General features: G+C 39.8%; 1 protein-coding gene across 1 annotated transcript; it reads right to left on the bottom strand.

Moving 5' to 3' along the window:
- Nucleotides 1–1824: 1824 nt before the first annotated feature.
- UPF1 (UPF1 regulator of nonsense transcripts homolog (yeast)) lies at nucleotides 1825–20727 on the bottom strand (the record flags this gene model as incomplete). The annotated part of the gene is made up of 24 exons (XM_009586428.1): nucleotides 1825–2551; nucleotides 2670–2792; nucleotides 3286–3503; nucleotides 3826–3987; nucleotides 4509–4590; nucleotides 5323–5497; nucleotides 6200–6342; nucleotides 7348–7504; nucleotides 9132–9249; nucleotides 9473–9686; nucleotides 10124–10267; nucleotides 10455–10569; nucleotides 10788–10952; nucleotides 11229–11347; nucleotides 11470–11629; nucleotides 12447–12555; nucleotides 12749–12847; nucleotides 13062–13146; nucleotides 13813–13974; nucleotides 14552–14732; nucleotides 15643–15810; nucleotides 16367–16456; nucleotides 16886–17047; nucleotides 20631–20727. Coding segments are annotated over 23 exons (3245 nt in total), but the record flags the coding sequence as incomplete, so codon positions are not given.
- Between the last annotated feature and the right edge of the window lie 385 nt (nucleotides 20728–21112).

Genomic DNA, 21112 nt, shown 5'->3' with positions numbered 1-21112 from the left:
TTTTTTCACGGTTCATTTGCTTACCCATGTACGCTGTGCATACACCACACTTTTGTACTAGTCTGTGTTTAAAAAAAAGTAATAAACTTGCAAGTTTATACAATCAGACTAAGTTTTAATGAACGTTGCATGGTTTCATCATTGAAAGTTAGGGGCCACCTTGAATGCAAGAGCTGTTTATTAATATTTTATTGATGACAAACAGGTTTAAAACAAACTGAGACAAAATCAAAAAAGAGTAACACCGTGCTAGCACTGATGTCTGGATTTATAAAACTCAGAGTAACTGCTACAAAGGAAAAAACCAGCACAAAGCAGAGGCAAGCATTCCCATCAGTGAAATAAAGGGGGTGAGGGGAGAGGAGGGGGTTACATTACTCAATGGATTGCATTGCACAGAGGGTTACAGCTTAAACCTATTGGAAAAGTCTATGCAACTACGCAGCCTACAGAAGGAAAAAAATTAAAAAGCCCTTCGGCAATGTTAATAAATAAAACAGTCCATCTTACAAGGAAGGAAGGTGGCCTGTGTCTCCATTCTTTCACATTTTAGAAGTCTAAACTCTGGAGGCTTTTTATGAGAAAAGAATGGTTTTCATTTCTGGAAAGTTTCTTTTGCAGTTCTTGAACTATGTTCGCTGCAGGACTGAACGAAAATTTTGAACACCTGTTCCGTGTTGATGTGCACACTACTCACAGTTTGTGGGTATGCTACACCAGGTCTGCACTGGGGGAGAGACACTCTTGAAAAACTACAGCAAATACAGGTTATGAAAGCGGGTCAACAATCTACAGAAAGGACAGTAATGAAAGGGCTTTCCCCCCCAGTTACAAAAAGTGGGTTTTACGTCATTTAAGTACATTCATATGAGAGGTATTTTGAGTTTCCCCAAAAAAAAGACTAGAAACACTTGGAGCCCTTTGAGTATAAAGCTAACTTAATTCAAACTTTAAAAACACCTAGGTTAGTGAATCACACTCTACTGTTCTTCGCCAATTAGGAGGTAGAGGTTAGTCTAATTTAGGGATCTGATAAAAATGGGTCTGTAGGAATTTTAAATTCTCTGCGCTGTTTCTAAAAAGGTTTAGACAGAAATAAAATGCTCCCAGTGTTCCCATATGACTTATTTAAGACATGGGTACAACTTAGAAATTGGATGGCTTCTCTTATGTGCTGTTTTCAGTTTTGACTTCCAGCTATTTCTCAAGCCAGCATTGATGGCACAGCCGTGTCCACTACCTGAAAAATAGGCTCCGGGTTTGGTTTTCAACACCTGAATCTTTCAGCTATCTGCATTAATCACTGAAGAAGCCACACAAAAGCCTAACCCATTATCTCTAATTATACCCAGCTATCAGAGGCCACCTTCCAACAACTGCCTGCTTTGTCCATTTTTCCAACCTGCTTCGGTAACATTATAGTCTTTACTTCAAAACCAATATAATCCCCAGTTTCCACTACTTCTTCCCCAGAGGGAGCAAGTAAAGCAGGCCTGTTAGCATCTTTTCCTCCAGGGCCGAAGGGCACAGGAACCCATCCCCTTTCAAGCGCAAAGTTCATCTTACAGAAAGGCTTGTTTTTCACAGAGTAGAGTCCAGACAGTAGCCAATTAAAGCATACAGAAAACACTTTGAAACCCTCCTCCTGCTCGAGCACGCAGGCGCCTTTCACTCTAACTGCTATCCAATGTAGGAAGAAGAGGCTGATTGCTGCAACTTTTAATCACACCGAAAGTTCTCAAGGTTGGTGCTCTAATTTAGTTTTGTTTTAAACTTTTTGTAAGCTTCTCAGAACAAGGATCTCCCAGGTCCACCACTAAGAATTCAGAGACAAACTTCTAAAAATTCAGTGCTCCTTTGAAAGAATCTCTTTAAAACCACCTTGTCACAAAAGACCCGTTCAGAATGTGGGCGACACGATGACACTAGGATTTCAGAGCCAGTGTTGGACAACAAAACCTGCATCTCAGAGTTGAGCATCAGCTATGTTCCGCTGGATTTCTGCTTGGCTTGCTGTCACTTAGTCAGGAACTCTCTCTCTCTCTCAAGATACTCTGCTTCTAAAATGTAAACAGTTACTGCTAAAATATAGTACCCCTTTAAAACGAGAACAACTCTGAGATGAGGGTTTTCCTCTCCCCATCTGCTCTGAAAAGTAATGCCCTGCTCGCGAAGAGAAGTATGGAATGAAGTGAAACCTGCTTAAGGCCCTTCTCTCGAGCTTGTTTGACTGGGGGAGCAGGGACTCAGCTGACCACTCATTTCAGGGTGAGTTGCCTTCCCAGTGAGGCGCCAGCCAGTCCTTCGGTGCTCTCTCTCCTCTCCGGTCAGTCTCCTTGTCTCAGTGAGCTAGCAGTGGGCTCTCTCGCGCGCGCTCCTTTCTCTCTCTCTCCTCTCCGTTGGTTGGTTTCTTTCTCCTGTTGCTCTCACACAGTGGTGCTTCAGTTTTAGCAGTGGAAAACAGGTATCCATTTTATTTTATTTTTTTTATTACCCAGAATAAAATGCTGATGAACTAAGCTCCACACAAGCTTAGCTCTTCTTCCTCAACCTGAAAACAAGAAAGCAAAACAACAGCTGCATTAGGGATGTCACTTTAAGACAAACACTGTGTTCATGAACTTAAATCAGGGAGTAAGAAGCAGGGGAGTGAACCTCAGGTGCCTTACACTCTAATACTGTGACAGTCCCGTCACTCCGCCATGTTGATATGCACGTTCACCCTGGTAAGTAGAGTCCTGTGACAGCGCCACGTCAATCTGAGATTTAAACTCATCACCAAGGTAACTGTCCTGAAAATGAAAGTGTGTGTTAAGCCTCTCATTATCAAGCTCAAGTGCTCCCTTACAAAGCAGAATACCTGGCAGCCAAGGTCAACGATAAAGTCTGAGAGGTTTTGTTGGTGGTTTTTTTTTTGTTTGGCAGTTGGTTGTGGTGTGGTGTGTTTTGCTTTGTGTTTTTTTTTTTTTTAAATCTGCTCTTTTTGCTGCAGAATTTCTATGAACACAAAATTTTTTGCGATTGTGGCTGTTGGACAGGCAAGCAGTTCAAAGTTAAGGCTCAAGTTGAAGTCTATACATGCAGCGTTTCACTAAAAGTAAAATGCCTGAGTGTACTTAGAGAGTCCGTCAAGTGGAGGAATATGAAGTGCTGTGGCCAAGTCACTGAAAATGGTTTTAGTTTCCATTTTCCTCAGTACTAGGAAACAAGGATGTGAATGCACACAGATCACCAACATAAAACCCAGGAAAAAAGAGCAGACTGTATACATCAAATTCTGCTTACCTGTGATAATTCTGGTTGGGAGAGCCCAGGCTGACTCATCTGTGATGGCTGACTCATGGAGATATACCCCTGAGTCAGTGGACCCTGGGAGAAAGGCTGGGACACCACATCTTGGCTCGCTTGACTATTTGGAAGGTTTGACTGACTAGTTCCAGGAATCCCAAAGCGATTTTTCTGGCGCCCACCACGACCAGTCTTTCCTTTTGGCGCCCCACGTCCTGGAAAAGCATTTATTCCAACCAACAGTGAGAAGTCTTACATATGCAAACATGTGAGAATTTACTGTTTCTGTAAAGACCTGATCACTCGCAAGAGGCAATGTTTTGTATGTACTCAAAAGGCAGAACCACCAGCATAGACATGGCAAAGGCACACTCACTGGAGGCTGCAATGCTATTGTGTTTGTACTCCATACAACTCAGATTATTACTCAGATTCATTATCTGCTCTCACCAGCGCTGCTGCAAGAGTAGCAAAAACCATTCTCTGACTTCAGACCCAAAATGTGGCTTTTGTACCATGTCACCCTTTCCCCCGTACCTGCGGCTGGTCCGTTAGCCTGGCCAAAGTATCCCGGTGGTGGCATCGGTGGCATCACAAGGTTGAAAGGGATAGGAATGTTCATAGCAGTGACGTGACTGGGGCCAGCACTAATCATCCCGATCTGGTCATGGGTTTGGAAGTACATGTTGGATGGGCGCCCTGGGGAGGGGAGAAGCTACAATGATTTCAGGCATCCCAAATATTTAAAAATCAATTCATATTCCTGCTTTTAACAGTAATGGGAGGACTTGGGAGCAGGGTGAATCAGAACCAGGAATTGAAAGGACAAGCCTACCACTGCCGAGAACCACCAATATTTCTAGTTGACTATTTATTCCACACTTGAAAAAATTCAGAGACTCATCTAACACATGTTCATCCCTACACAGTTATTCTTCTCCAGCACCATCTAAGACTCCTGAAATGCTTACACACACACCCCCTTTCCCCTCATTTTTCACTTGCTCTGCAGACATCAAATTAGACTGTAGGGGCTTCTATATACAGAGAGCAAAGTCCAGGCACATCATGAACATTTTCAGTTCTTAAATTCTGTATTTTTTTGTAGTGGCTCTTCAAACATTTAGAAGTTTGACATCTGTAAGATACCACACCCCAAGGACTAGTTGGGGAAAAGAAAATAAATCTATAAAGGTGTTAATTTTGATAGCTTCCTTTACCTTGACTGCTCCGGTCATAGACAGATCCTGGAATAATAGCCTCACGTGCATCATACATGGCAGTAGTCATGAAACGGGCACCCTGGAAGCATTAGAGGAGTTAGACAAAGCCTTTGCACAGAAAACTCTGCACTGCAACTTCAGTGTGCGTTATTTTGAGTAAAAACCCAGTTAAACTCCACAGGTAATGCATACTTTGCAAGTGCTGAGGAAACTAACTAGTTCTAATACATGGAAAACATCCAACTATCATTTCAACTACACCATGACAACAAGAAAAAAAAAGATTCTACAGGCAGCCTGTCTCAAACTGTGAAACACCTGAATTTTCAGTCTATTTTGAGGTTCTGATGATAGTTCTTCCCTTGGTCTATTCCTACCACTGTCCTTCTGTGATGGCTGACAAGCTTCCTCCCCAAAATGACTACTTATGTTAAAGGCCTAAGTATAAAACTTCCATGTTGAGGATTAAAGTACAATGCTATTAAGTACATATGCCTAATAAGCTTGCCATTTCTACACAAAACAGTTACTTTATGTTTCACCTCAGAAGCTACTCCCTCATAAAATTCTGTGGTAAATAAAGAGCAATGAAAAAAGCACCAAAAAGGGTTTTCTACAAGTGCTCAACTTCGAAACGGCCGAAGCAGCAACTTACTTGGGTCACACTGCATTAACTAGGCAACAAAAATGGAAAGTTATGGGTGTGTGAGGCTATGTGGGCAACTGTTTATTCCATCCATTTATAATTGATCAATCAACCCCCAACTGCTTCATGCCACAAAGATCTGAGAGACAGGAGAGGTCAACTTACTGGGTTGATGGTATTGACAAGTTTCCGGGGCTTGCTGAACTGCATAAGGCTTTCCCGGAGGTTATTCAGTGGTCCCTCCACCAGAACCTTCTGCTCCTTGTAGTAATTCAGCAGGTGATTCCAAAGTGGTTGTTTAGACAGCGCTTTTGGGTTCCCAACAATAATTACTCCGTACCTGTACAACAGCAGACAAACTAAAATTAACTTTGACTAAAAACAAAGCTGTGTTACATACTAATGTCAGAACAGCCTCGAAGTCGATCTCTTTTGCAGTAAATCCAGGCACCCAACAGAAGCCCATGACAGTAGGTGTAGGAGACCCTGACGCAATTGTTTTGTTTACAGCAGATGATTTCTGTAGTATGACAAAACACTTGAAAGGAGATTGCTGCAGCCAGTTTCTCAATAATCACAAGCTTCCTTTTGCAGGCTTGCCAAACATATCAGCGTACTCAACCAACCACACTGTATTGGTTTAAAGCTCGCAGAAAGTAAGGAAGCCAACCAACATAGTATTGACTCCACACTACCCTTCCCAGTAATCAAATCCATTTTAAAAGAAGCAAAGTGGCAAAAAAACAAAAAAAGGTTGCTGGAAGGATGAAGGGATGAAGGGAACAGTTCTGTCCTGCAAACAAAGGGGAACAACATGGCAGCTTCTACAAACTACTGATGCCAAACAGTAACACTGATTAGGTTGAGATTGCTCTTGTAAATTGTAAGGAATGTGGAAATCATTGAAGGCTCCCTTAAACTGCGTGGGGAATGGGCCTGCTATCCACAAAACACAGACTTCTGTTAGTCAGACTGTATCGATGCTTTAGCAGACCAAATTAGGTCTCTAGAATAGATAAAAATTTGCCCAATTTTACTTCACCTTGCTCTTGTAAGAGCTACGTTAAGACGCCTGGGGTCATTCAGAAACCCTATTCCTTGGTGTTCATTGGCCCTCACACAAGAAAGGATAATAAAGTCCTTCTCTCGTCCCTGGAAGGCATCCACACTTGCAATTTCCACTTCCTGAAACAGAGGAAAACACGTAAATCACGGAAGCACAGTGCAAAACAGTTATGCTACCAACAGGCATTACAAAATGCGTTGGCCGTGCACTAGCAGTTCCCATCATTTGACAAAAATGTTATTTTTGTAATAACAAATGATTTGATAATTCCACTGGTCACTGAATAGTTTCCCTAAAGGAGAACAGACAGTCTCAGTTTAGGACAAATTACTTTTATGTTCACTGCTTTATGGTTCTCATATTCCCCCAAAACTGGCATTTGCACTATGGAAAGCATCCCTTTTCTAGGTATGTTGCCAAAAATACTTCTTACTATTCCAAAACCTCGTAGTAAGACAGCTCCAAATTAGCACCGCTCTCCCAGCTACCAAGAAACCTGAATCAGAGGGACAGATCATTCCTGGCAGAAGTAGAAGTATTTCCACCAAGTTTTCCTTCAGTGAAAACACTGACCAACTTCTCAATGTTGCAAAACAGACTATATTAAACATACAACCGCCTTGTTTGTAGCAACAGATTTTAATGTTTGGTAGAGGAGTTCCACTGATGGGAGGACATATTCCCAAGCAAATAAATAGTATGACCATCAGAATTTATGGAGCTTGGTTTCCTGCATGTCTCTTGGCTTGATGCTTTTATCAAAGACACAAGCTGACTGAAGCTTTTCCACAGCTGAAGCACTAATAACCTCTCCCTTCTCTGCCTCAAGGAGTCCTCAGAGGACAGACTCACTCAAGCCTTCCTTTCAGAGACCTTAACAGGGCTTTCTCCTTCATCTGGCCAGCTGTTCCCCTGACACTTACTGGCATTTGATACCTCCTAAACTCTTCTCCCTGGTCTAATTTAATACAATCAACTAAAGTACTCTAAAATTGCTGAAGAATAAACACAGACTGACGCCTAAGAAGCCAGACTAAAAATGAAAATATTGTGAAGTTTCACAATATCTGACTTTTCTAGCTTCTCTGCATCCAAGTGTTCTCATTTGTGCAATGACTCCGTACCTGGTAGAGCTTTGTATGCAAGGAACCACTAAATTGCATGTACTGCACCAGATAGGATCGTTGACCTTCATAAGGAGTAATAATGCCAATCTGATCTGGTTTGGCACCAGCTTTCAATAGCTTTGTAGTTATCTTCTCCACATTGGCAGCTTCCGTCCTAGAAAGAGAGATTTGTTTATCTAAGGAGAATCAAGGCATTAGGTCTAACTTTTTACAAGTTGACGGGTCTAAAAAACTTGAACATATACGCTGTACTAGTCTTTTGTCAGAAAGGTTACTTCAAGAAAAAGATCAGTTTTACACTGCATTGCTCGAGCATTCCTATTAATTCGGCTTAAGCTTTGCAGGAACATTTACCACTATCACCTCTTGACTTAGGCCATGCTTAGATATTCTTAGCCAGAGGAATATGGGCAAAAGCCAACACCTCAAAAAAACGTCTCAGAATGATACAGAAACTTTTCCTTAATATACACCTCCACCTTCTCAGAACTACACAACCACACTTCCTGGAATAGAAAAATTAATGGTGGCCATTATTGTGAAATGGAACTTCTTAGTAGAGTAGAGTTAAACGTACACGAGATCATCAAAAATGTTCCAGCCTGCTGTGCAAACAGATCCTTCAGTTGCTTTATCTTAAAGTTTTAAATATAGAATGTTTTTAATGCCAGTCTCCCTGTCAGCCAACTATTGTGCCATTTGTTTGTGCACAATCTGGCTTGCCACATTCAGCAGTCTTGCATGTGCTGTTCATGAAACAGACAGATTAAAGATATCAGCAGATATTTTTCATAAGTTGGTCTGGTTTCCCTTCCAGGCACTTGAACAAATGCATGTGACCAAGAGGAGCAAAACATTTCAAGCTCACCCTTTGAAAAAGAAGGTGGAATGTGCAGAAAAAAAGGGATAGAAAAAGAAAATTAGATTTCCATCCCTTTCGCACCCCTGCTAAAAATCTAAGACTTAGGACTCTGCTTCAGGAGCTATTGGAATTTTGGCTTCAGAATGGGACTTGATCAGCACTTCCTGCTGCAGCTGCAGTCAGTTTACTTGCCAGCCCAAATTCATCCCATGTATTAGGCACTTAATTGTCCCATGCTCCTTATGCTACCAGTGAAGGAAAACACGCACCTCCACAGAACAGTTCAAACCCACTTAAGATCTGAACTGCTCCCACTGGAGATACCTTTTTCTCTTCATTTACTGTAAAGGGAGCCTGGGGCAAATCAACTCTGAAATGCAGCTCAGCCTGCACTATCCTTGAGGGCAGCTTTTACTAAAAAAGCACACAAGCAATTTCAATCATAGCTGTTAATAGGAAACAGCATTTTATTAACTTAGAAGGAGTACTGCAGAACATAAGAATCAATAGCAATGAAGTACTGTATCCCGCACACAATACATTTGAGGTCTGCGGGTTGGCTCATTTGAAGTACAGATACCACCTTCACAGAAACAGAAAGTAACTCTGCCTCAAAAACACAAGCCTTTATTTAGCTATTATGCCTTTATTCACATAGCAAGGCACCACAATTTATGGTGAATACAGAATATTATGAATTTTGTTGCAGAAATTCTGAAGGACAGAGAAATGCTTAGATATTTGGTTTGCAGTGGAAACTGTATATTGCACTTTCCCTTGACTTCATTAATAGTGACTCTCTCCAAGGGATGTCACAGGATGATTAACAGATTCATTTAACAATCTCTCTTACATTTGAGATACTTAAAAATACTTTGTCCCAGTGTAAGTTAATAGCTCAGTGTTGAATTTTGTTTACCTGTTCAAGTAAGAGGTGCCTGAGCTGGCAATTTCTTCCTGTCCTTGTGTAACATAGAAAAACATTGGCTTATCTGGCTGTGGCCACTGGAAATCAAAACCTTTTTTCACACGGTCCGCTGAAGAGCACAAAAACAGTAAGTAAAAAAGTTAGCACTGCTTTACTAGCAAGAACACTCATTTTCATATCAAAGCACCTTAAAGACTCAAACCTGTAAGTGCAGTGGCAATTCTCTTTTTAAGTGAACATATTAAAAAAATTTATCTAGACTGAAGAATCCTTCCTTTGATCCTTAATGAATGGAAAAGAAAGTAATTTGCAGAAGTACTATTCTTGCTTACCTGCAGTAACACCATTCTGGAGTGAACCCTCATAGAAGATATTGGATGGAAAAGCACTGAGCGCAGGATGCATGCGATACTGCACTTGCAGGCGAATGGGGCGAATCCCCAGCACCACAAGCCTCTCAAAGAGAGACTGAGACAGGCCAGCCTTTGCAGCTTTTTTACACATCACAACAGGACCCAGCTGGCAGTGGTCACCTACAAGGATAAGCTGTGGAACAAAAAGTTTGATCTCAGTTGGTATTTTCTGAAACTTGCCCAATAGCTAGAAACAATAAAATATCCTACTGTAAAATATATTTGGAACTAATCAGTCTGATTTGTAATAAGCTTCAGATCCAATCTAAGGCTTATAAATCTTTAGTGTCAACTAGCTATTCAGCTGATCATTTTCAAATAAAATCTTATTCAGTCTCCAGATTGTTCCAATAGGACCAACATGTTCTAGGCAAAGATTATGCCATGGAAACAGAAAACTAACAGGACTAAACACAAAATAAAGTAATTTAGATCTATATTATGCAAGTGTCTTCCATGAAAGGAAAGGATTTTGTATCCCTACGTGCCTACACTGTGAATGTTACTGCTGGATGCTACTTACTCTATTTATAAACTCTGTGTTCTTTAATGAAATCCAACAGCTCCTACCTGTTTTGCTCCCAGGACAACGGGCACCATGCACTCTGGCTCAGTAGCTTGTGTGCTTTCATCAATCAGAATGGAGCGGAACTGCATTTTTGCAAGTCTTGGATCACCAGCTCCCACACACGTGCAACAGATCACATCTGCATTCTGAGACAGAAATGCAACCGAAATTAATCAAGTAGGATATCAATGGACAGTATTTCTACATGGAAAGTATTCAATACCATTCCAGGAATCCCCCCAGAAGTTACTCTGATCTCCACCAGCAAATTGCAACTAAGCCTCAAGTGGCAGAAAGCACTTATTTAAGCTGCTAGCACCGATGGAACCTTACCATAAGTAATTCACGCTCTGCTGTTCGTTTCAGTGCACGATAACGTTTCTCATCAGCAGATGACAGTTCTCCAGTTTCATCTTTAAGCTGCTGCAGTTTCTGAAGCTCTGGCATGCTGCAAAAAAAAGGCATTTTGCTTTAGGGCCTAATTAACAACTTTGTAGGATTACAGTGGAACTCATTTGTAAAAGTAAATATGACATGTATAGAACCAAAAAAGTTATCACATCAAGCAAATACATGTTGTCATCATTACAGAGTTAATCAGTTGTGTCCATCACAACACTTAAGTTGGTTTTTTTCATTCCCCTGCCCTCCTCAACCATTGCTTACCTATCCATGTTTCTGATCTGGTTATGCAATGCCAAGAAGGATACAGGAGAGTCAATTGCCTCACGACTTTTAGCACACAGGCGAACCACTTTCAGTCCAGTTTGGTGGATCTTCTCAGTCAACTGATCTACAGCTATATTACTCGGAGCACAGACTAACACAGGCCTTGAAAAAAATTAAGCAAAAAGTAAGTCTCAATGAGCTGTAAACTTTTTTCCACTCGACTTGTAATAAAATCATGTGTTATGACACATATCCCCTAAGAATATGCTGGGGAAGAATATTTTCTGAAATAAGCACAGGTCTTCCCAGAAAAATACACTTCTAGAAAACCTTTTTAGTTCAATGACACAAATTACTTTAGTTTTTAAAATCAAGTTGATTCTTTGACCATCAATAAAGTAATCTCATACATAAAGATTCAGAGAGAATAGTGCTTACCCATTGCCCTGTCTAGCCAGATGATAGACGATTGTGGCTGATGTCACTGTTTTTCCAGTACCAGGGGGACCCTGAATAAGGCTCAGAGGACGCTGCAGGACAGTCTTCACAGCATAAACCTGTAAGAATTTTTTTATTGCTATTTAGCATTCAATGCATAGGAAGTTCCAAAGTTGTTCAACCTCTATTCATAAATCCTTTATCATATTCTTTGCGTGTAGTAAAAAGGAGATGAGGTTACCTGAGAATGGTTGAGATCAGGAAGTCCTTGTGCTGTAAAGCGCTTTGGCAACTGGCATTTAATGATTACATCTTCCACCTCATGACCTAACAGTTTGTGATAGATGTACCCAGACACTGAAGTCTCATCCACAGCAAATGTTTTTAAAGCACTCTGCATTCTGAAATGAGGGAAGGACGGGAAAAAAAAAAAATCAGTATGACCTCAAATACAACTATCCACAAGTATCCTACACAAAGGTTAATCAGACATCAGGCACAAATTAAAATATACCTTGGGAAAAGAGAACAATGTAGAACACTTACTAACAGAATTAAGAGACAAAAATTAGACTCTGAGAACACAGATCTTGTTTTTCCCCATGTGAATACTACAAAGTATTATAACCAGAAAAATCTGTAGAGAAACATCAGCCTTTGACAGAATCTGCAATAGTAATTTTACGTGCAAGATTTGAGGAAAATTCATACTCAGTGTATCTCTTTCAGGATAATACACAAACTCCTATCTTACAAAATGCAGTACAGACATGTCTGAAGCCTGTTGACCCCATAGCCAATTCAAATGCCTTGAAATTTCAGCTAGTTAAAGCGATTCAAAGCTTAGGAAGGCCAACTAAAAATCAGAGAGCACTTTATGATGGAGCAGTGTTCAGGAAGCTGAACTACAAAACAGGTTTTCTTCTTACATTCCAAGTATTTGCAACAGACCTTAAGTGTGCTTTCAAAATGAGAAAAATTGCCCATTTGATGGCATTCAGATTAATTCCATTTCTAGCAAAAGTTAGGCCTGTTGCCCTATGAACCAGATATCACATGTTCATAGACTTGATACATTGGGCATACTCAGATTTCTGACTGCTAGTGTCACAAAACAATACAACTTTCCTTGTTCAAAAATTCCCACTGAAGGTAAAGGAAAATATATACACCAACTGCACCCACTATCTGCCAAGTTTTAAAGCGCTTTCTCAATACCTGTCAAATGAAGTAGACTTCCACACAAAATCCACTTGGAAGTTATGAGTAACTTCCACAGGCGCTCCAACGCTGCTCCTCAGCTCAATGGCTATCTCATCACCATAATCTGTAGAACCTCGTTAAGTAGTAATCTATAGCAAAAATTTGAATTTTATTTTTCCCAATTTTGATTTTTTTTAGTAATTCCCCGTGACAAATTAAAATTATCTCAAAATTACTTTTATACACATTTACTGATTTCTCAGAGAGATTTCAACCTTCAATTAAGCCTTCCTGAAGGCTCACTAAGTAAAGGATACTATCAGGAACTTTGATAACATGACCAATTCCTTTCCATAAAGGGGCCAGGTCTCCTTTATACCTCAAGCAGATCTCATCTCCTTGCATAAGACGCATATCTACAAAGGAAGGAAAACACGCTCTCAGAATATTCATCAATGAACAACCATCCCCCTACACAAAAAACTTACAGTACTATCTTATATCCCAGGCCAGATCACCACAGTCCTTTAAACACTGATGTTACTCACCAGGCGTAAAAAAACCCCAAACACAAAAACAACCAAAAAAGAAAAAAACATACAATCAAGCTCATACAATTCAAGTCATTACCTGAATCAGTCTTTGGCAAAGTGAAATAAGCAATTCTCTTCTTGTTCAAGCCCAGGTCCCATCTGACCGTGATGTTATCTTGGGTCTAATGGTAAAGAAAAGGCATCTATTATGTTCTTAAAGGGCTGTTTGCCAACTACCACAGTCCTCACTGTCCTATACTTCAAAATAGTGAAGAAATACAAAACTTGCTGTTCCAGTGTCACAGTATAGACAAATATCTGTTTATTCTTATGGATTGAGTTCACACCATCTGCAGAAGGTAATTCTGTTCTACAGAAGAGTTACTTTGTTAATGAGAAACAAAGTCCTAATCACCATCTGCATTCTTCTCTCCCCCACCTTTAAAATTCACTAAGTGCTTGCACGACCTCATATAATTCAAGTTTGACTGGAAACTGACTGACAAAGGTAACTGCAGGTTATGAGGATAACATAGAAGAAAGTGGCCAAGTTGCACAGTTCTACGATAGAATATGGTTCTTGGAAAGATAAACTTTGAACACAGAAAAGAGGGAAGTTCCCCAGCATTTCAAGCTCTTTTTTAAAACCACAATTTGAGGATTTTTCTTTCCTCTTCCTGTTATCATACATCACCATTACTACTGTAATTACTGCAATCTAATAGTACTGTAATAAAGACATTTATTTCACTTGAGCCTTCCTTCTATGCTGTTTAACAGTGACCACATGTTTGATACCAGAGAACTTGTCAGAAGCCCCTCGAACAGACATATTTCAAGCATATTACCTGAGACTCCTTGAGTTTCTTGTCATAGTCTGCCTCAAGCTTGACTAGAGGACCAAATATATTTTGGTATTGATAAGCATCTTCATATCTAAGCAGGACATGCTGTGGTTCTTCATCAACACCAGGCTTTTCTAAGTCCTCAAGGGTTGCAGATGGATTTTCCTAGAATTTAAGGCACAAATGTTTTGTTTCGAAGTTTTGAGTACAAACAAGTGACAAGCTCTCACTGTGCAACACATGTTAATACCATGTTTTACTACTACAGAAAATTATATCAAGGTATAACAACGTGTTAAAACTTTGACGTTATATGTCATGCTCACTCACAGCCAGTCAGGTTTGTTATGCGTTAAGTACAGAAAAACCTCTCTAAAAGCAGTAACTGAATACCAAGCATGGACTAACAGCTCCCTACTCAGTTAGTCATCATGTAAAGCAGAAACAAGTGAAGGACTTGATATGGGGAAGGAAAATTGTTTTTTCAGACTGCCTGACAGTGCAACTTGAACAGAGCTGAAGAACATAAGGGTGAAGCCTTCCTACTTTGATAAATTATCTCCTGAATCCTTTGATCAATTTGCAGTTGCATTGCTTGTCAAATCTGCAAGATTTAAACCTCATGTGATTTAAATATGTTCCCTGCCTCATACAGTTGCTAAAACAGTCTTGTCCCTCCTTCATAAAAACACAAAATTAGCACTTAGTAAAATATAACCAGCATTTGAAAAGCAGCACATACCTTCCAAAGTTCTTCCAGTTTGTTAATCTGTTGAGCCGTAATCTGACGTGCTCTCAACTGTTCCTGTTCAGATGGAATCTTTACCAGCCATGAAAGGAAACAGCGATCTTGGATAAGAGGCTGCCACTGTGAACTGTCCCAATTAATATCCTTTAAACTGCTCTGACTGGCACATGGCTGCCTGCACAACCAAAATATTGAAAAAAATTATTAAATTAGACAAGTGTAAGAAAAAGTTTACTGCATGAAGTGTAAAAATAGGTTTATCATGCTCTTAAAACAAATCAAGTATCCCACTTAAAAGGAAAAAACAGAACAACCCTAGCCTGCTGGGCCAATTCATTCCTTAGTTCGTGTATTTGCTATTTCAACACTGGGAAGGCTCGGTATCATAAGTAGTATTTCTCGTGTGTTTCTAGAACTGAACATTTCAGCATCTAAAATATTAAATATGACACTCACCTTTGAAAGTGGTTACAGTCCATTAAGATTATGCACACATATATACCAGAAAACACTCGGGACTGCTTCCCATCTGTTGTTTAAACAAATAGGAGAACTCATTCCATAGAAACACACCTTCTACTGTCAAACACGTGGTAAGTGACAGCATTTAATAAAAATACATACAATTATAAAATCACGATTTCTGATAGAACCTATCAGAGAACAACTTCCGATTTACTGTCATCTTCAAATGATTCTACGAGCTCACAGAAAAACATACTGTGTAATAGTCACTGCTCCAGCAGGCTCCAGAGTAACTTCCCAAACTGATCTGTTACTCTTCAAAATCTGAAAATCACAGTTTAACAAAGGGGAAAAACACCTTTCTTCCATTAAGTACTGCTTCATTTGGGAGAGACTTTTCTATAGACCTAAGACATTTGCCCAGCATAACAGAATGTTTCCTTATTGCATTATCTACTTGTATACAATTCATGAAGTCTATATGATCATTTAAAGGAAAAATGGTGGCAAATCAGAGTATAAAATATATTTTGGTACAAAATTAAAGCAAGCATTGCCCTTTAGAAATAAGGTTATGCAATAGACTTGACACAAACATGCCAACAAAGGCATTCTCTCACCTGCACAGCAAAACAACCACAGAGTCTGCCTTAGCTGGAATAAAGCCAAGGAGAAACACATTACGACATCCACAGTTATAACATTCCAAGACAGTCTCTCCTAGAGGTCCATCTTTATGGAGAGTCACCTCTTTGCACTTCGCTCTCACAAGATGATTAACAATGTGGCTGAAACCAGAGAGGACATACATTTATATGAAGTTAATAGGAAAATCAGATTTAGTCCTAACTTAATATATCAGCTCAGTTATTAAAAGACACAAACAAAATCTATTTACACTGTGGCAGATATTGGTACGATCTTGCTCTTTTCATCCAAGCAAAGATACTGCTAACAGTTTCAATGGTTTCTCAGTGCATGAATGCTTTAAGATAGATAAGCGTGAAAGAACAGGAAACATGTAAAAAGTTTTTTATGTTACTGGTAATTGAAAGAAGCCTCCCGAAGCTCCATAGATCAAAAGCATCAGTTCTATTGTGCTTCGCAGGAACACAGGATGGGGGAAGAAGCAGCAAGCTCACTTCACAGAAGCAATTCAAGTTTTGCCGAGATCGAGGTCTAAGTTGGTAAGAGCAGAAAAGCTAAAGAGGAGGTTGGAGGCTCACATTTAAGTCACTAGACTTCAATTATCACCAAAATGTAAGTCACAGCCATCACACCACTTCGAAACAAACACACTCTAAAAAAGACTGCCGTTGTTATTTCCATCATTTGACCATTTACCTGCCAGATGTATTTCCACGCCCATTACAGAACCACTTTTTGCTGGTGTTACAGTAAACCACACAAGCAGGGTCATGGATACCACAGTAACTGGAATTAAAAGTGAAAAAACAGGAAGCAATTGGGAACTTGCGTATAAGAAAATTCAAATACAAGATTTAAACTACCTAGTAGTGTACAAAAATAAGGGGAAGTGAAAATTAGGGAACACAAGTGTTAGTAAAAGTATCAAACACGAGCTAAACTTCTGTTCCGAGTCACAGGCATTTTAACACTTCCCACCATTACCATCCCTCAGCTGGCTTAGCCTTCTATTCCTCAAGGAAGGCCAAAGACTGGACCAGGCAGCTGTAGGTGCACACGAGCTCACCAGAGGGCACCATTTTCCTACCAGTACGTGGCTGTCTCCAAGGAATTTGCTCTCAAATTCCAAAAATCCTCTAAGCATACACCTTCCACTCACACAAAGTGCTCCTGCCCTCTGGAAATAAGCAGCCTGTGGCAAAGATTAGGTCTTACCTGCAAGCATGCACAGGAAGATCCTTTGTGTAATAGGTATCTTCTTCATCTTCTTCAAAATTCAATTCTGCCAGAAGCTGGCTGGTTTTAGCCACGTTATCATCCACAGCTCCATTCTGCAGAATGCCATCAGGTCCATTAACCTGAAATACAAGCTCAGTGCTTAAGTTATACAATCAAAATAGACTCCAAACCATAAAGCCAAGGATAGTAATCCCTACTCCTCAAAGCAAGTTTGTGTGTAATTTAGAAAAACTCAAAAGGAAAGAAAAATGCTGGTAAGAGCTGAAACACATACCAGTTATATAATCAATACTTGCTTCATTAGCTCCTGTTTTACAGGATTATTTAAACTCGAAAAAAGTAGGAAAAAAGTTAACAAAAGGAGATTGCTTTTCTGCAGATTACATTCTTCCATACAGTCTTACACAACACGCAAGATTCCATTTAAACAATCCCAGGAATATCAAACATCTTTTTACTCCAGGAATCTACCTGAAAACAGGATCTTTATTGTATAGGACTTTCCCCACCTATTTCTGCAGTTCTCTATCCACCAAATCAATGTTCCCCTGCCTAAGATATCAGAAGCACGACTTTATGACACTTGGACAACAGAGAACAGGTAATCAAGAAACCTGTTCTCATATAAGCCTAATTAAAAAAATAAATTTGAAATAGTGCAAGAAATAACAGAAACTGGTTTTCAGTGGAGTGGCTAACTCTCCAGGCAGTATCGCTTGTTCAAGATGTACTGACCATATTACATACTGAATCAAACACACACGCTTGCAAAATACGTCAGGTATGACAGTCGCTATTGTGTTACTTTAAACTTGTTTTAGCTATGACATGATTTCATTTAAAAATGAGGCTTCTCTGTAAAAGTTACCCAAGAAAACCACAAAAGTCCATCAAAATTAGTAATGCAGCTCGAGTTTTCAGAGCAACACACTTCATCTCTGAAGTGTGCTAACACAGCACACAAAACAGGTGAGCTCTCTTTCCACGGACAATACACTAGCTGCCAGAACCATGAAGTTCTGCAACATTTGGTGCTGTGTCAGCAACTTTTACACACCAAGTCTTTCTCGTGTTAAAAATAACTCCTTTTTGCCAATACTGACTACAGTGCGTTTACCACCAGGAAGGAGCATCAAGAAGTGTGAATGTCACAAGCCAGATTTCGGCACGGCTAGAGCAGCCCTTGCCCCTTGGGCCTCACAGGCATTCTGGTTTAATTCCACCGCTGCATCTCTACAGACTAACAGCCATGGGGAGCTTCAGCACCTCAACACGATGCTGTCAAGAACCCTCAAGATGGCTAAGTCCCCACACCCCCCAAAACTTCATTCACTCAATCACTTGATTCTTTGACTTGTTTAGCCAAGATCTCACTACAACCCAAGAAGGGATAAGCATACCATAATCCATGTTAACTTTGAGTGGAAAAAGGTGGGAAAGGGACCACCACAGTGACTGCAATGATTAGCACAATATTAACAAAACATTTGAGATGAGTGCTGTGAGGTAGTTTTCCTATCACAGCAAAATCCTCAGATGTATTAAAACTCCCCCATGTTTTCAGAGGTATTGGGTTAGACAAGATGGGATTTATTTCTGAAAATTTTAACTAGCTCATAAACAGGAGTAGAAGAACCACTCAAGGCTTTTGTCTACCAATCCACTACTTTAATAACTCTTTTGCACTTAAACATTTAATGCAATTTATCTGGTATCTGTAACTTAATTCTCTGACAAGAGATAAGAAAGCTGTCCACAGCAAGAACACTAAATCTTTATTAGAAGAAATTTGATAAAAATAGTTGCTGTAGCATTTTAAAGCTATAACTTAAAGCAAATCAAAACAAGCTTACTTCTCTGGAAGTCTCATTTAGATTCCACACCAGATAGTTTCAGTATTGCACATTAAAATTTAACAGCCAGTTGCGAGACTTAAATTTAAAAATGAGTGCAAGCCACTTCAACATTTGCCCTGAGCAGTAAGGAACTGGACTCAATGACACAAGCTTTGTTTCACTATCTTCAAATGAAATGAGGTGCGTTTGCAAAACACAATCTAAATGGTATAACTTTCTATTAAAAGCCAGTACTTGGGGTAATACAAAGAATCAGCCAAGAGGAACGGTCACATAGAATGTGCTAAAGAAACAGAGGGGAAAAAGGAAAAAAAAAAAGAAAGAAACTGCAGCAGCATGCAACAACCCCCTAGTATGTGGAACCCAAATCCGACCAGCTCACTGTGTAACAGCATCTCCACAGATGTTTGAAGAGCCATTTTAAATAGATAGTGCCGTTTTACAAAATATGAAGCTAACTTATTAACGGTCATGGAACAGGTGGAATTCCAAAGCCTTAAGTTAATCTGAATTTCTTAGAAATGCACGAATACCAGGCATTCACAGGTGCACTTCTACCAGTCTATTCCAAAGAGCCACAATACATTATTATACACATCAGCTGACAAGTTTAATCAATTTTTTTTGGGTGCTCATAAAAAAAAATGGATTGCTGAGTGGTAATAAAATTGTAAAGCTTTTTTTTTTTTTAAGGCCGAAAAAAAAGAAACTACAACAACTGCAAGCTATTTGTACTTCTGCACCAGGTGACTGCATTAGCTACACCCCGGGGAGCTCCTGCCCTTTCAGAGGGTGAGGCAGGAATGATGTCACCTGTTACTATGAGAATCCAGCAGCAAGTACGAGGCTTTGGCAGGCACACAATGAGGAAGTGACTCAACTATTGTTCTAAAACCTACTGTGATGTTAGCCTATGTGCATATTATTAAAAATCTGGCACCATCAACTGTTGTATAAGGGGGAGGGGGGGCTTCTCTATTTTAGAAGTGTTGACTGAAACTTCTGGCACCACAAGTTTAACAGCTACAGCAATCTGAACACTGAGGTGCCCTGAAACTACCACCAAGGTACTGGTCTCTCCCTCGCTCCTTTTTTTGGCCTCTAAAATACTGATCAAGAGACAACAGTAAAGGTCCAGGGAACTGAGCTACAGAACAGTAAATCAGATGATGCCATTTATGTAGTGGCTTCTACCGACCATGTGAGTCCCCAATCAGCAGTAACAGAATATTACCATCTCAATTTCTCACAGTGCTTCTGGCTAACACACCCCACCCACTTCAGTAGCTGATCCACAGGTGAATGCAGCTATATCCACTTAATGCAGTTCTACTTTAAAGTGGTACATTTCAAGCTGTAACAAGAAAAATAATTGCAGTTAAGTAGGTATTTTGCTAGAAGAGTACTCTTGTTACAAGACTGCGATCCAATCAATCGTGGCAATGCACTTCAACACTGCACAGTAACCGCAGGACACAGTCACACTGTCCCGATTCAGGCAATTTTCCCCTCACGCTTTAGAAAAAACACACACACTTTTAGACTTGCATGGGTAATCCAACTATTTGTTGTTTGTAGATTCTTTACATTAGAGCTATAGACTATTTACTGTACTTTATTATAATCTCTTTACTTATTTGTTCTCCCTTTCAAAATAAGGAAGGGGATATTACTGAGAACGTTCACCCCCACACCAGCTCCAAAGTGGTGTGGAGTAAAGCTGTATTTCCAGATGGGGACCTGAGCAACAAGGACTAAGTCATTTTGCTAAGACAAAAAGTCATTGCTAGAACTGGAAATTAAATCCAGCACCCATAGTCTAGACCAAAAATCTAAGAGATGACCAGCCTCCTTCAACCACTCACTGAAACAGCTTAGCTAACACATTAACACCATGTGCCTTGTCCATCACAGACTTGTTGAGTATGTGACTGCTTCCTTGCATCACAACTAAGTCCTTGCCTGGAAGAGTGAAAAAATAAGACAGAAATCAGAATTTATCTTAAAATATTTAGAAAAATCTATTCATATGTTTGATTTTAATTACATGTAAACAATGGAAATATAGTTTTCTCAAGAGAAAACAGCAGACTTGCTTCTGTGCTACTAACCTCTTGCTATCTTTTGTCAATTGGACACTAATCAATTGTAATAACATCCTTTTAAACTATTACTTATATATACGTTGGGAAAGGAAGGTCTTACAGAGTGGCTAAATCAATCACATTTAAGAAATTAGGTGCTCTGTATTGCTCAACTAATCTTTTTAAACACTAGGACACTAAAACTATATCAGAATATGCAGCAACAGAGTAAAAGTATATACCTCCAATGGTTATCAGCTCCC

The sequence above is a fragment of the Fulmarus glacialis genome, unplaced genomic scaffold (genome assembly GCF_000690835.1).
Source record: "Fulmarus glacialis isolate BGI_N327 unplaced genomic scaffold, ASM69083v1 scaffold7961, whole genome shotgun sequence".
In the NCBI taxonomy this organism is placed as follows: Eukaryota; Metazoa; Chordata; class Aves; order Procellariiformes; family Procellariidae; genus Fulmarus; species Fulmarus glacialis.
Note: the sequence above shows the minus strand (reverse complement) of the source record. Positions and strands in the feature narration are given on the sequence as shown.